This window comes from Lissotriton vulgaris, chromosome 12 (assembly GCF_964263255.1).
Source record: "Lissotriton vulgaris chromosome 12, aLisVul1.2, whole genome shotgun sequence".
NCBI classification, from domain to species: Eukaryota; Metazoa; Chordata; class Amphibia; order Caudata; family Salamandridae; genus Lissotriton; species Lissotriton vulgaris.
In genome coordinates, this window is record NC_141700.1 from 629,098,129 (window position 1) to 629,111,570 (window position 13,442).

At 45.3% G+C, this 13,442-nt stretch overlaps 1 protein-coding gene across 1 annotated transcript in view; it reads right to left on the minus strand.

Moving 5' to 3' along the window:
* DEF8 (differentially expressed in FDCP 8 homolog) overlaps window positions 1–13,442 on the minus strand; it is a 185,271-nt gene that overhangs the window by 55,726 nt on the left and 116,103 nt on the right. The window contains exons 9-11 of the mRNA XM_086945782.1: window positions 12,534–12,647; window positions 8,297–8,377; window positions 4,065–4,205 (exon numbers count right to left, since the gene is read on the minus strand). Of these exons, the coding sequence (XP_086801908.1) occupies window positions 4,065–4,205; window positions 8,297–8,377; window positions 12,534–12,647 (336 nt within the window). The remainder of the gene's footprint in view (window positions 1–4,064; window positions 4,206–8,296; window positions 8,378–12,533; window positions 12,648–13,442) is intronic.

The following is a 13,442-nucleotide window of genomic DNA, read 5'->3' on the forward strand; positions in this document are numbered from 1 at the left end:
TAGGAAGAAGTGGGAGTAAAAACCTTTTCCTTTGTGGGTTGGTGGAACTCTTTCTATCGCTCCCTTCTGTAGCATGGAAGAGATTTCCTGCAGAAGCAAGCGAAGGTGCCTGTGGGACCGTTTGCGAGGTGGTGTTGTCGGGGGAATCGTGACAAATTCCAGGGAATGTCCAAATTGAATGAGCTGTAGCACCCACCGATCTGTTGTTATCATTCTCCAATTTTCGAGGAAGTGTGTGAGCTTTCCTCCAATTTTGAAGAAGTTCGATGGTGGATGGATTGGCCATTGACACGAGTCATTGGTGGTTGCCAGCAGGTCTTTTCTGGTTCTTCCCTCTGTAATTAGACTTGCCGCAGGAAGTCTGCCGCCCTTGCTGCTGTTGTCGCGGTTGGTATTGCGTTCTGTTTTGGCTGTATGAATAGGAGGACCTGTTCTGGTAAGTGCCTCTATAAGAAGATTGTCCTCTAGTTTTGTTTCCACGAAAGGACTGGTTCCGGAATTGCAGTGTTCCAAGGGCTTTGGCAGTGTCGGTGTCCTTCTTGATAGCATTTAAGGCCTCATTAATCTTTTCCCCGAAGAGATGTTGGCCGTCATAGGGCATATCAATAATCTTCGTCTGCACCTCCTGGCGGAAAGAGGTGGCTTTGAGCCAGCCTTGTCTTCTGAGCACAGCAGCACCTGCCAGTTGCCTGAAACCGGTCATGGCGACGCCCATTGCGCAGTCAATGAGCTCAGAAGCAGATGTCTGGCCTTCCAAGAGGAGCGATTGAGCTTCCTCCTTAACATCCCCTGGCAGGTGAGATAGGTAAGGTGCAATATCTGCCCAGAGTTGCCGATTGTAGCGGCCCAGAAGTGTGATGGAATTTGACACCTTTACTGTCATGGCGACGTGGTGGAAAAACGCTTGCCAATGGCATCCAGTTTTCTGCCTTCATTGTCAGGTGGTGTTGACCGAGGCGATTCTAGGTTACGTGAATTTTTCTGTGCCGCCTGGGTTACCACAGAATCTGCCTTGGGGTGACCTGTGAGGCATTCTGGCGCTGATGAAGTCGCCTTGTATTTCTTTTCAAGCCTGGGTACCACTACTTGGATTGAAGCTGGTGTTTGCATCAGTAATTTCCCTTGCTACCATATAAAGTCAATGATGGGAATTGACTTAGTTGTCTTTTTAGCTTGTTCCTTGAAGTCGTACAGGAAGCACTCGGTTTCCTGAGATTCCATAGTCATGTGGAATCGTTTGGCTGCACGCTCTACAAGGGTATGGAATCCACCGATATCAGCGGGTGGTGATTCTGATGACTGAGGTTCCGGGGAGGCCGGAGAGGGAGCAATATAGTCTTGATCTACGCCCGGGTCAGACTCGTCTTCACGGACCTCGCCCTCTTCCTGGTCCACTTCTTTGTCATCAGACGATTGAATATTTTGCAGTGGCTCTTGTTCCCCACTGAGCGCAAGCGGTGGCGGCTTGTGTCGGGCCAACGGAGTGGGTGCGTGTACTGATGTAGGCACAGGCGTAGTGGGTTTTTCCGGAAACCGCTGTTTATAGTCCTGTATTAAGAATTGCAGGTCTGATACAATGGCCGCTGGTAGGCACACCACTGGCGTAACTTGTGTGTGGACTTGAGTGTGGACTGTATGTTCCACATGTTCCACCTCCTCCAGTTCCTCATCCGTGCTTTGGCACTTGACCACAAGGTCTGATGGGCTTGTGGCTTGTGTGTACAACTCTTCCTCCGACTCTTCACCTTGAAACAGGCAGGTTGGAGGCAGTTCTTGCACCTTACTGGGTGACGTCAGGTCTGGTGTAATTGGTTTCCTCGAGCTTTTGGTGCCAATATGGGCTGTCTGTGGTGGCAAGGTATCCATGGCTTGAGATAGCAGCACAGACTCTTTCTATTTCCCTGTTGGTGTTGACAGATGTGGTGCAGACGACGATGGTGCATTTCCAGAGGTCGTCGACGGCTTCGTCAACGGTGTCTTCGTCGACATTACCTTCGTCAACGGTATTTTCTCCGTCGTTGACGGTGTCCCCGTCGACGGCGTCCTCGTCGACGGTGTCCCTGTCGACGGTGTCCCCTTCGATGGAATTCTCGTCGACGTGTCCTTCGTCGACAGGATGATCTTCGTCGACGGCACAATCGTCGACGACTTTGACTTCGTCGTCGACGTCGACTTGATCGTCGACTATAAGATCTTTGTCGTCGATGGTGAAAATGGAATTGTCGACGACACTGGCCTACTCGCCGTCAATGAAGGCATCGTCTTCATCGTCGATGAGGAGGCCGACGATGCTGTTGTCGTCGACATGGTCGTCGTCGACGTTGAGGCAGTTTATTGCACTGAAGAGACAATCGACTGTCTTTTTTTTTTTTTTAATAATTTTGATTGCAGATCCAAACATATGATACGTCAATCACATAGACACCATTAGTGTGAAATCCCCCCCTCTCGGTGCAAGTTCTCCAACCGGTATACACAGCCGTTCAGCCCACACCCCGGAGGTCGGGCGGCGTAGTCACAGAGCATTGCAATCCTCACAATCGTCCGGTTCTGTACATCGCATGCGGGGGGTTCCACTGTCTGCTTTTCAGTTTTCTTTGGTCTAATCCCCTCCCTCCCTGTAGTGTCTATAACTGAAACTTCCCAACTCCACTACTGGCAAGGGAAAAAGCACCCCCCTCCCCCCGTATTCCGCCCTCCCCCCCCCAAGCGTCATCAATCGTTCCAGGTCAGGGAGTGGGTCAGTGTGACTGCGATCAGAGGGTCCTAGTTATCTACTGTATGTGTGTGCCTGGAGAAGGAACTGGTATCCCCCGGTCATTAGTGGCCCCAAGCGTCACCTCCAGCTCATCCTCCTCTTCATCCAGTGAACTATCACGCAGCGCCTGCACCAAGAGCTCCCATTGAGACAATCGACTCTGTCGTCGTCAAGGTCAGCGGTGGCTTCCTGGGGACAGGAAGATCCTTGCCAGACACTGAGGTTTTGCCCTCTGAGGACTTCTTGAGAGTCTTCTTAGGAGGGGTGTCTGAGGGGCTAGGGGAAGTAACCCTTGGCCTCTTCTAGGAAAATTGCAAGGTTCCAGAGATACTCTCACCTTCTTCTGACTCCAAGTCGTCTGTCCTCTTCTTAAGCCTGTCCAGCCAGCACAGCAGGCGTCCTTCACGGTCCTTAAGGGTCTTATTTGAGAAGGTCCTACTTATTTTACAGTCCTTGGCTTGATGGTGAGGGTAGAGGCAATACAAGCAGGTTTCATGCTTGTCCTCTACATGGAGCCTTTTCTTTCCACACGAGGAACAGGCCCTGAAGAGACCCTTTTTCTGGGCATCAGCCATAATGAAGTAAGATAAGTAAATTAGTTTTTTGAAGAAAAAGAAGAAAATCCTGAGGAGAACTCAGGTGGAGACTCCCTAGCACAACGTGCGGTAGAAAATCTGAGAGACATAGGCTCCTGACAGGAAGGTTCTAGAAGGAGGTGGTAGCTGATTGGTTGGTTTTCTTTACGTGGTCCTTTTTACAAAAGGACATAGATAGGCCACTAAGGTGGGACCCTTGGGCCTACTCTAGTTTGGTCCTTTTTACAAAAGGACGTGGATAGGCCACTAAGGCGGGATCCTTAGGCCTATTTTTCTCTATGTATGTCTATAGGACATTACTTTTTTATAAACCGGAGGCTCCCGTCTCGATGACGGGGAATGATTCAGGCATGTGAATCTATGAAAGACACCCAAATACTGGATAAATATATATATATACACAAACACACACATATATACACACACACACACATATATATATATATATAAACACACACGCACACACATACACCCACACACACACACACACACGTACACCCACACACACACACATATATATATATATATATATATATATATATATATTCAGAAACCCTATGATATCAGGAGTAGACATTATACAAATTCAGTAGCTTACGTTGTACAGGCAGGATAGAGCTCTTCAATTCAAACTTTAAAAAACAGCAATTGATATCACCTAAAGACAGAGCCAGGCAGAGAAGTTCTCATTAAAATAAAATTGGCCTAACCTCACAGTCCAGTTTAATGTGTTTGGCAAAGGTGGTGTGGATTTCTGTCAGGGAGCAACTGAGACGGCCACTGCTGATATCTATTAAATCCTGCAGGGAATACATCTCATCGTTCTCCACAAAATGCTGGCGGTCCTGCAACTTGAAAATGAGAAAAAACACCATCAACTTATGGGTTACAAAAGGAAACATGTTTGGACATGAAAGTGAGCAAAGGTGGCCTCGCGAAGCTTCTTTCTAGTCAGAATGCGTCACAATCAATTCAGGTAAACATAAATGTTCTCCTTGCATTTTTAATGTATGCCACAACTCGTGACTTCAAATAACATATTTACAATCCAAGGCAAGCAAGAACACCATAACTGTGTATCCAGCTTTAAAAATCGGTAAGACATGAAGCGTGCAACTGTCAGTTGTCTGGCTTTAGGGTGATATTGTCAAATAAGCATCGACCTAATTCTATATCTCTACTGTTTCGGAAATTTTCATGTATTTTCCTCCATCACCCTCCACCCCTTAGTTTTTTTTAAAAGATTCCCGTGCAAGTCACGTTTCGGGATTTTACTTTTTGAAATTCAAAAAAAGAAACCGGTTTAGTGCACAGCTCCAACATGATGACGGAGCCCTGCACCAAACTGTTAACAGCCTTGACCGGTACCGCCGTGATGGTGGTTCCTGTCAATGTTTTAAAAATGACCGTCAGCTTGGCGGCCATTTATAAATCTGGCAGGCGGTCCCTTCACCAGGGCGATGGAGTAACATACTCCATCGCTCTGGCGGAACAACGGGTCGTCCGCCAGTATTTTAATCAGACCCTTGCGGTGGGTGTGGGGCTACAATAAGCATCAAACATAAGCAAACAAATCATTGTCCAGCCAGTACTTTGCTCTTTACAAAAGAGAAGTACTTTATTGCTGTTCACGGAACTAAAAAAAATACTACCATCATTGTCTAAAGGAAATTCTTACAGGTACTAAGGGGAACAATACCCATGGTGTTCACAGGGACAGTCTCTGAGAGTAAAGGTACATTGGCCAGTTGCCCTGGTGGTGGCGAATCTCTGGGGTACAATGTGTACCTCCTGTAGCTCAATTTAGCTTTACAGTCATTTGCTAGTTTCATTACATTCTTTCCCCCCTGTCTAGGTTAAATACCACAGTACCCATCTCCAGTAAAAGTTTGTGTGGCTCATTAGAGTCAGGGCGGCCTGCAGTGTCACTGTCAAGAGAGGGCATGACATTCCGGTGGTATGCACTCAGCCCAGCCCTCCAAACAGATAGGATGGTTGGTTCCGACCCAGCTCAGCTAGTGTGTTTACACTTTTGCACCTGGAGCTCTGGCCGATCAGGTCAGTAGCAGCAGAACTGTACAGAGCAGTATGCTTCAAGGATTGTGGTCTTGCATCTAGGGTTTCCTGCTTGGGCCCAGTCACAACCAGTCACCCAAACGTGTTAGGTGTCCAATCAATGTCTCAGCGATGATGACCTCTTGCAGACGTAGTCTCTTCATGGTGCTTCTAAGTCTTTTTTTTACCGTTTCTACTGCAATGGTGCTTGGCTCCCTCCAGCGCCTGGATACTTTGTACTGCCAGAAGGCTTCCTTCTGAACCCATCTTGTTGAGTTCCCATGGCACCTTCCGATTCAGGTACAGTGGCAGTGGGTCTCGAAGCTTCGCACACAGGACAGTGGTGCAAGTCTCACCCAATACCTCAGAGTGGCGTCAAGTTATCTAAAGGGACTCTCTCACAATCTCTTGACCTAATATAGGCGTTGTTCCTGTACAAGGGCACCTCCAACGCCCCATTCAAGCAGTTGGAATGCTCTTTCCATGAAGATGAGAACAGGCACAATTGTCGGGTTTCTGCAGGTTACTGGCTGCTAACCAAGTGAAGTTGGCAGTCATTGCTCCAACCCGGAATCTCTCATCCATTGTGAGACCCCGGCTTCTGGTCAGGATATCGATCAATGTATCTGGGCCTCTATCCCCACTCAAATAGCCACAAAGCCTGCAAATCTGCAGAGAGTAAGCAGAGTACATTTTACTGCTCTGGCCTTATGCCAGGTCACTGTGATTGGAAGATATTTATGTAACACTGAGAATCAGGCTAGGAATGTCCTCCCTTCAGCAGTTAGATTGGAATGTTCCTTTGAAACGTTTTAACGGGTCTCTATTAAAGCCTCATCTTTTTTGTTAGATCAACTGGTCCTCCTTCACACTGAATCATGCCTACTCATCGTCTCTGACCTGTCAGACTTTGACGAGGTCAACTATAACACTCTACTGAACACACTCTGTGGATTCGCGTGGTCCACAGCGGTTTTCCTCATACCCAGAAATTATATACCAACAAATAAAACTTAGCAATAATCTTTATGACTCTCCACCCCTAGGCCAGGAAGTCCCACAAAGGTTAGTTATTGCTCCAATAGCTCACACTCTCTTTAACTCTTTCCATGCACCGGAGCGCCGTGGCTCATGACGAGCTCAGCTCGTCATGAGCCACGGCGCTCCGGTGCTCATGACAAGCTCAGCTCGTCATGAGCCGTGGAACGTTCGCATGCGGGGATAATTCCCCTGCTGTGCTGAGCGTTCCACGGGAACACGTGTGGTCATGACTACAGGAGCGCCGTGCCTCAGGACGAGCTCAGCTCGTCATGAGCATGCGGGCGCCGTGTGCGCCCCCCTCCCCCCAAGCACAGTGGGAAAATAACCCCCGCAGCGAAGGGGTTAATTTCTGTTTGACTCCAATTTTGACCCCACTGCACAAATAGTCAAACATATGCTATCCCTATGCTGATGATAAGTGGCTACACCTAAACGTCACTTCCCCAGAGGATATTATCGTTACAGGCCAAACACAAGCAGAAATTGCATCCCGGGTATCTTTTAACTCGTTAATCTAAATCCTCTAGACTTATATCCTACTTCTCTCCACACCTTACAGCACACTCCTCATCCTACTGTGGCTATATTCTCTCAATTTCACTAGAATGAAAACTTAAGATCAGCAAATGTGCAAAATCTGAAACTTCAAACACATAAATGCAATAACAAAGTGCTCAGTACCAACTAAAACTCTAAAATAGGGAATAAACCCTTTAGAGTGGCATAAGACTCCCAAATGGCGATGCAATCCCTGGTCTTGAGAAGACCTGCTTAAGGAAATACTTTACTTACAGGCATTCCTGAACTACACCCGTTTCACTGTAAACTATTTTACATGGGTCAGCGACACAAGTAACAAGAGGGGCACAGCGAACACTTGAGCTGGTTTGCAGCGTTATAGAGTATAAGTGAGACGGTTACACCATAGTTACAAATGTGAAAACTGCAGATACAACGCCAATCATAAAACATTGCGAGTTTAAACGAAAGGGGTGGATGGAATTTTTGTTTAGCAATTATTTTTGAAAATTTTTGTCAAGGTTTTGCTATGTTCATAAGAAGGTTTTTATGTTTGGGAAAGCCGGGGAGCATGTTATTGATGACGTAATTATGATTATGTGGATTTTTACACATAGGGAGCTATAATAAGAGTGGTATCATAAAACATATCTAACAGTTCTATATGGATTGGATTTGACAAAAGCGTTGTGAATATGTTGAGTGGACGATCATTGTTAAATACACGTCGCAATGATGTTTGTTTTTAACTTTGCAGCTACGCGTGAGGAAGGGCTGTATTGTAGCCCGGAATGCATTGGGTAATTTTAAACGAGACTGCCTGGGACAGGTTAATCCCACATGCTACGGAAAAGGCAAAGGTTAGGCATTTCCTCAGTATTCGAAAAATATGGACTGTACATAGTCTTTATATGAAAAATGTAATAAGATGTGAGGAACTTGTGGAAAAAATCATGGTTGAAATAAGGATGAAATAAATGGAATATTGAATTCTTCCAATTATGTTGCTGCGCGACGTGTCTAGAACATAATGACTGCTCCATTTGTAATATACTGTTGAATAACACATTCAAAGAAACTATTTGCCTTGCGGTCACATCACTTCTTCAGCTCTGATCTTCTGTAGACAAATAATGTGGCCTTCAAATCAATTCTACTGTGGATAATTCACGATTTCACACCTTGCTATATGCAAATGGAGAAACCCATTACCAGCTTTCTTTCACTTCCTACAATACACCCCTTACTAGCACACGAATGAAGCGTAATATGTTCGTGCACATCCTTTCTCTACCTCTTCCTATGTTTGTGTATGTTTGGTCCATACCTGCAGCAGCAGCCGTGCTTCCATGGCCTCTTTGCAGGTGATGAAATATGGCTTCATCAGCAGAATATCCTGCCGCAGTTTCTGGAAAAAACAAGAATAAGCAACACTACTCAACATTTGATCATAAACAAGACTACAAATTAAGCTATCTTATTCTATATTGGATGAGAGAAAGATGAACCCAGAAGCTGTCGCTCCAGGCACCAATGTACACAATAGAAACTGTGGTTTGGGTAGCATTCAATTTTTATAAGTGCTCAGTAAAAAAGTGACAAGCATTGGTCCAGTCACTATAAAAAAACAGATTGTGAGTTTTGAAAGCACAGTGAAGCATTCTTATTACGTTTCTTACCTAGAGCCTTTTTAGCTTTGATTTTTCGGGGTGGCAGGAAATGGAAGGAAGACGGTGAAAATAAAGCAGCTTGTGGCTTAATAAAAGAGTTAACAGCCTAGGCAGAGGTGGCGCTTATGATGGACTTCAGGTGAAGGTTTAGTCCTACAACGAGTAGGGCAGAGGAGAAGAGGATGTTAGGTTCTAATGACAGAGATGCTGGACCCATCCAGATCCTGAAGTTACTACTATTCGCTTGTGGACTCCACTGTAGGGTTATCTGATGGGCAATAGAAGGTGCTCTGACCAGCGCCAAGGTGCCCTGTTAACAACGGATGGGCTACATCAGCCAAAAGGTGGTTGGTAAACCCAAAAAAATGCTGCCTTACTGGGGGCCTAGAGGCTGGGAACCCCGGGGGAGTGTAGCAGTGCAGAATGCTCTTCATCCCCAGTACCGCCAGAGGCCGCATAAAAGCAGCACAACAGATGGTTTGAGAACCAAAGAACTGATTTTGATTGAGCCCTGCTCCACACCGAGAAACAGAGGAGAGCTGCTCCAAAAACCACACTACCAGAATGCATACATGCAGAAGTGGGGTACCGCCGGCTGCATATTATGTTAACAAAATCTGAGCCTAGGCCCCTGAATATGAAGAAGGCTTTTACAGACTTTCCAGAAAACCAGTCAGGGATTTGATGGCTTCAGAGGAACTCGAAACGACCCCTGTTTCACGACATGGTACCCATCTGACCACTGATGGATGCCAAGCTCTATAGTGATGCTATCCTCAGTAGTGTTGCGGTTACAGGACGTATAAGCGGAATCTCATCTATTCCCGAGCCTTGCTGTGCTACCGGATCCCTGCACAATAGTACCTTTATGATTTTTCAACATGATCAAAATAAAGCACTGAACGAAATATAACATTTCTAGTTCTTGGCTGTTTGGTATAAATGTAGCATCCAGAAGCTTTATAAAGAAACTTCAGATTTAATATGATGAGTGGCTGAAACTTAAATATCTGCCTCTCTGGGCCTGATCATTTGCATTTATAGTTCGTCATAGAAAGAAAAAAAGAAAAAAAAACCTTGGCTAGTGTCGACCCACTGTGGAGGAGTGGCTATCTCTGTGGCTGACCACTAAGCTCTTGATTTAGCCCAATAGCTCTTCCAATTGTGTGCAACTCTTGTACAAAATAAAAAGCGTGGCCCTTCAAGTGTGATAGCGACTACCTTTAGCTAGTATACCAGGTGATGCGGCTGCTTCCTGAGAGCATCACGCCAGCGTGCCTTTTGCAGGATTTGTTGTTCTCTCCAGGTGACAGGAAAGCGGTTTTTTGAGTGAAAGTGAGACCCTGCTACAAGGACTTGTGGCCCTGACTCCCCGTTTTAAACTACCACCAGGCGAATCTGGATTAGGCTGGGGGAAGGTGTACCGAGCGGATTTTTGTGGGATCAGTTCCAATGCTAAACCATGGATGATGAAGACAGCCAGGAGGAGCTGATTAATAAGAACGCAGCACTAGGGAAAGGGAAGAAATCCACATTGTTGGTGCTCAGTGATGAAGACGAAGGAGAGTCAGGAGAGGAAACTGGAAGTGAGGAAGATGAATCTGAAGAAGATGAGGAAGAAGGTGAAGGTGAAGGTGAAAATGAAGACTTAGATGATGATTCAGGTTCATTCGAAGATGCTGATGATAATGAGGAAGATGAAGAGGAGGAGGAAGAGGAGGATGAGCTTGAGGGTGCAATGGGTGGAGCTGATTCTTTGATTGGTAAACCAGCTGTCAATGGCAGTCGCAGTTCTGATGAAGAGGGGGAAAACTGCCCCATCTGTCTCAATGTTTTCAGGGACCAGGTGGTCGGAACCCCTGAAAACTGCAACCATTATTTCTGCTTGGACTGCATTGTAGAATGGGCCAAGAATGCCAACTCTTGTCCAGTGGATCGTATTGCATTCTCCTGTATTTGTATTCGAGCACACTTTGCAGGTGCCATCCTAAAGAAGGTTCCTGTTAAGAATCATGCAGCGGTAGATGCAGAAGATGACGATTCAACCAACTGTGAGGTGTGTGGGCGGTGTGACAGAGAGGACCGCCTACTTCTCTGTGATGGCTGTGATGCAGGATATCATATGGAATGCCTTAATCCTCCTCTGAGTTCTGTCCCCGTAGATGAGTGGTTTTGTCCAGAATGCGCAGTCACTATCCCACCTGCTGATGAAGAGGAGCACATAAGTGAGGCTGAAGTTGCTACCCTCATGGCAGAGGTTGAACCCGTTTCTGGCAGGCTGCGCAACAACGTTGTACGAACCCGTGCCATTGCTGGAACTCGACAGAGTGAGAGGGTGCGAGAAACTGTGAACAGGCTCCGAACAACAACTGCACGCAGGAACAAGCATGTACCTCGCTACCTCACGAGTTCTCTGCTGGATGACACCATTGAAGCGGTGGTGGCCGGATTGAATACTGCTGTGTACCAGCGGCCATTAACCCCTCGTAATAAAACAGTGTATACCAGGGTTAGGCATTTAAGAAATCAAGGCATTTAAGAAATCAAGGCATTCCCCTATTTATGTTTACAAGAGGTGATCCTTTAAGGTTAACAGTCTTCACTGCCAGGCAGTGCAACAAAGGGATTTGTAACTGTGGCAAATGCATCATGCCTCCCAGATGGCTCTATCCATTTTGAGATAGTGAGAAATGTTTATGTATATTTTTATTAGTCTATGCTTGCCGGTTACATATGTTAATATGTACCTAGTAAGTCGAGTCCCTATAGAACTGCAAACTGTAAAACAAATACACCTGAATTATTAAACAGGACCTCCGCTTCAGTGCATTGTGGCATGAATATGGTGTCCAAATATGGTGTCCTGCAGATAAAAGGTGCAATTTGCCTCTGCAGCATTTAAAGAGACCAGACGCGGGTTGATATAAGGAGTACCCACTCGTCCTTCCCTTCTACTGGAGAAAGCTCCATGCCTGACTGACAATGTTGATGTTGAAGCATGAAGATGGCCCATGCTTGTTCAATCACCTGTATTGGGGGAGTATAAACTGGGGGTGAAATAGGAGATCGCCAGAAGAATGTGGTGTGCAGCGGTGGTGACTTATGGCTCACTCACCTTCTACTGTTAGCTGGAACAGAGCTATATAGAGCCTCCTGCTCACCACTGAACAAGACCACATGAGCATCAGTGATACAGGAGTAATTTCATTAAAAGGTTGCAATGATAGATGTGTGGAAATCTGTGCAGTAAGGTATCAGAATTGGAAATGTGACTACTGCAAGTTGTTTCCTACCAATTACAGCAGTGGTGACCAACATAAGCCAAAGAACGCTGGACACTTGCCTAATTTTTAGTATTGTGCTATAAAATATACTTCAATACAACCTTAATGGAATTCATTTTGCAATTATCCCTCAAATATGCCATGAACCCGACCTTCATGGACCTACATTGGGTACTCCTAACTTAGGCTATGCTAGTATATTACTCCCACAAAGTATAGTTTGTGAAATCTAACTCTAGGTTCTGGAAAAGTATGTGCAGGGAAGGAAAGAAGCCATTCAATTATTTCGACTATTTTATTTTGGGCGAAACAAGCTTACAGGCAAAGTTGGTGTGGGTAAGAGCAGTCAGCAAAGTGCAAATGTGGAGTGAAGATGTCTTGAAAAGGACAATGAGAAGTAAGAATGAGAGACTGGACCCCAGTTTCTTTTTTACCACTATTTCCTTGTGACAATAACCAGTTTGTCTTTTAAACATACCCCCTTCACCTTTACCTCATCTTCAAATTTACATACTCCCTATATTTCCAGGTGCTCCCATCCCAACAGATGGGAATCATCTTTTTTTCATGAATAATTAAGGATTCAGCATGAAAAAGTCGGAGTAGTTACCCGGATCTCCACCAGCTCTTCCACGTGGTTAAAAAGGAGGGGGTTTGTTTCCCGTAGCTTTAAGACTGGTCTCGCCACCATCAGTGTGAGATACCGCATACTGCAACGAGATACCTGGGACCAGGCAGTGGGGATGGAGAAAAAATACAAGCTGATGAAACAAAGAGGAAAGGTAACATTTGTGTATGAAGGCCCAAAGATGAGAAGAAACACAAAACACATCTAACCCACAATACAATAAAGCCAGGCCACGGAGCAAAATACAAATGCAGATACATGCTGTACGTCACAGATGGGTTTCAGGAGGTGGTGAGAATAAAGTTATTTACTGGCTATAACACTTCTTTAGACTGGGTAGAACCACCCTACATGGACACATACTGCTACAATATGTTCTAATGAGCAGTTCAGGTTTTGCCCTTAGATTTTCAATTAGGTCTATTAGAAGTAAAAAAAATGCGAGGTGACGGACTTAGTGGGTAGCACTATCGCTGTATCTCTGCTGCTGTACAAGGGTGGTCGTGCACAATACTCTGGCACCTGTCACCTTTTGATGCCACTGGTTACAGATACCCAAAGTACTTAGAGCAATAGGAGGGTCACTGAACAAAAAAACAAGTAGTCCGTTTTTGTTTCTTTTGATGTCTTCCTTTATTTCACAATAGTTCATAAAAACAGCCAATTCGTTTCGTTCCTTTAAGATAGAACCTTTTTGAACTTCATCAGGGCTCAATTTAACAAGTGCAAAGATTTAAATCTGATGAAAAAGTAATTTAAAATGTTTCGAATTTAGAAGGGTTCCAACATCAATATCACAATGATTGGAACCTATTAAGTATACATAATATTCGAACACTGCAAAATAGTCCCTATCATAGTTTTGGGATATAGAAGTAGCCACCGCTTATC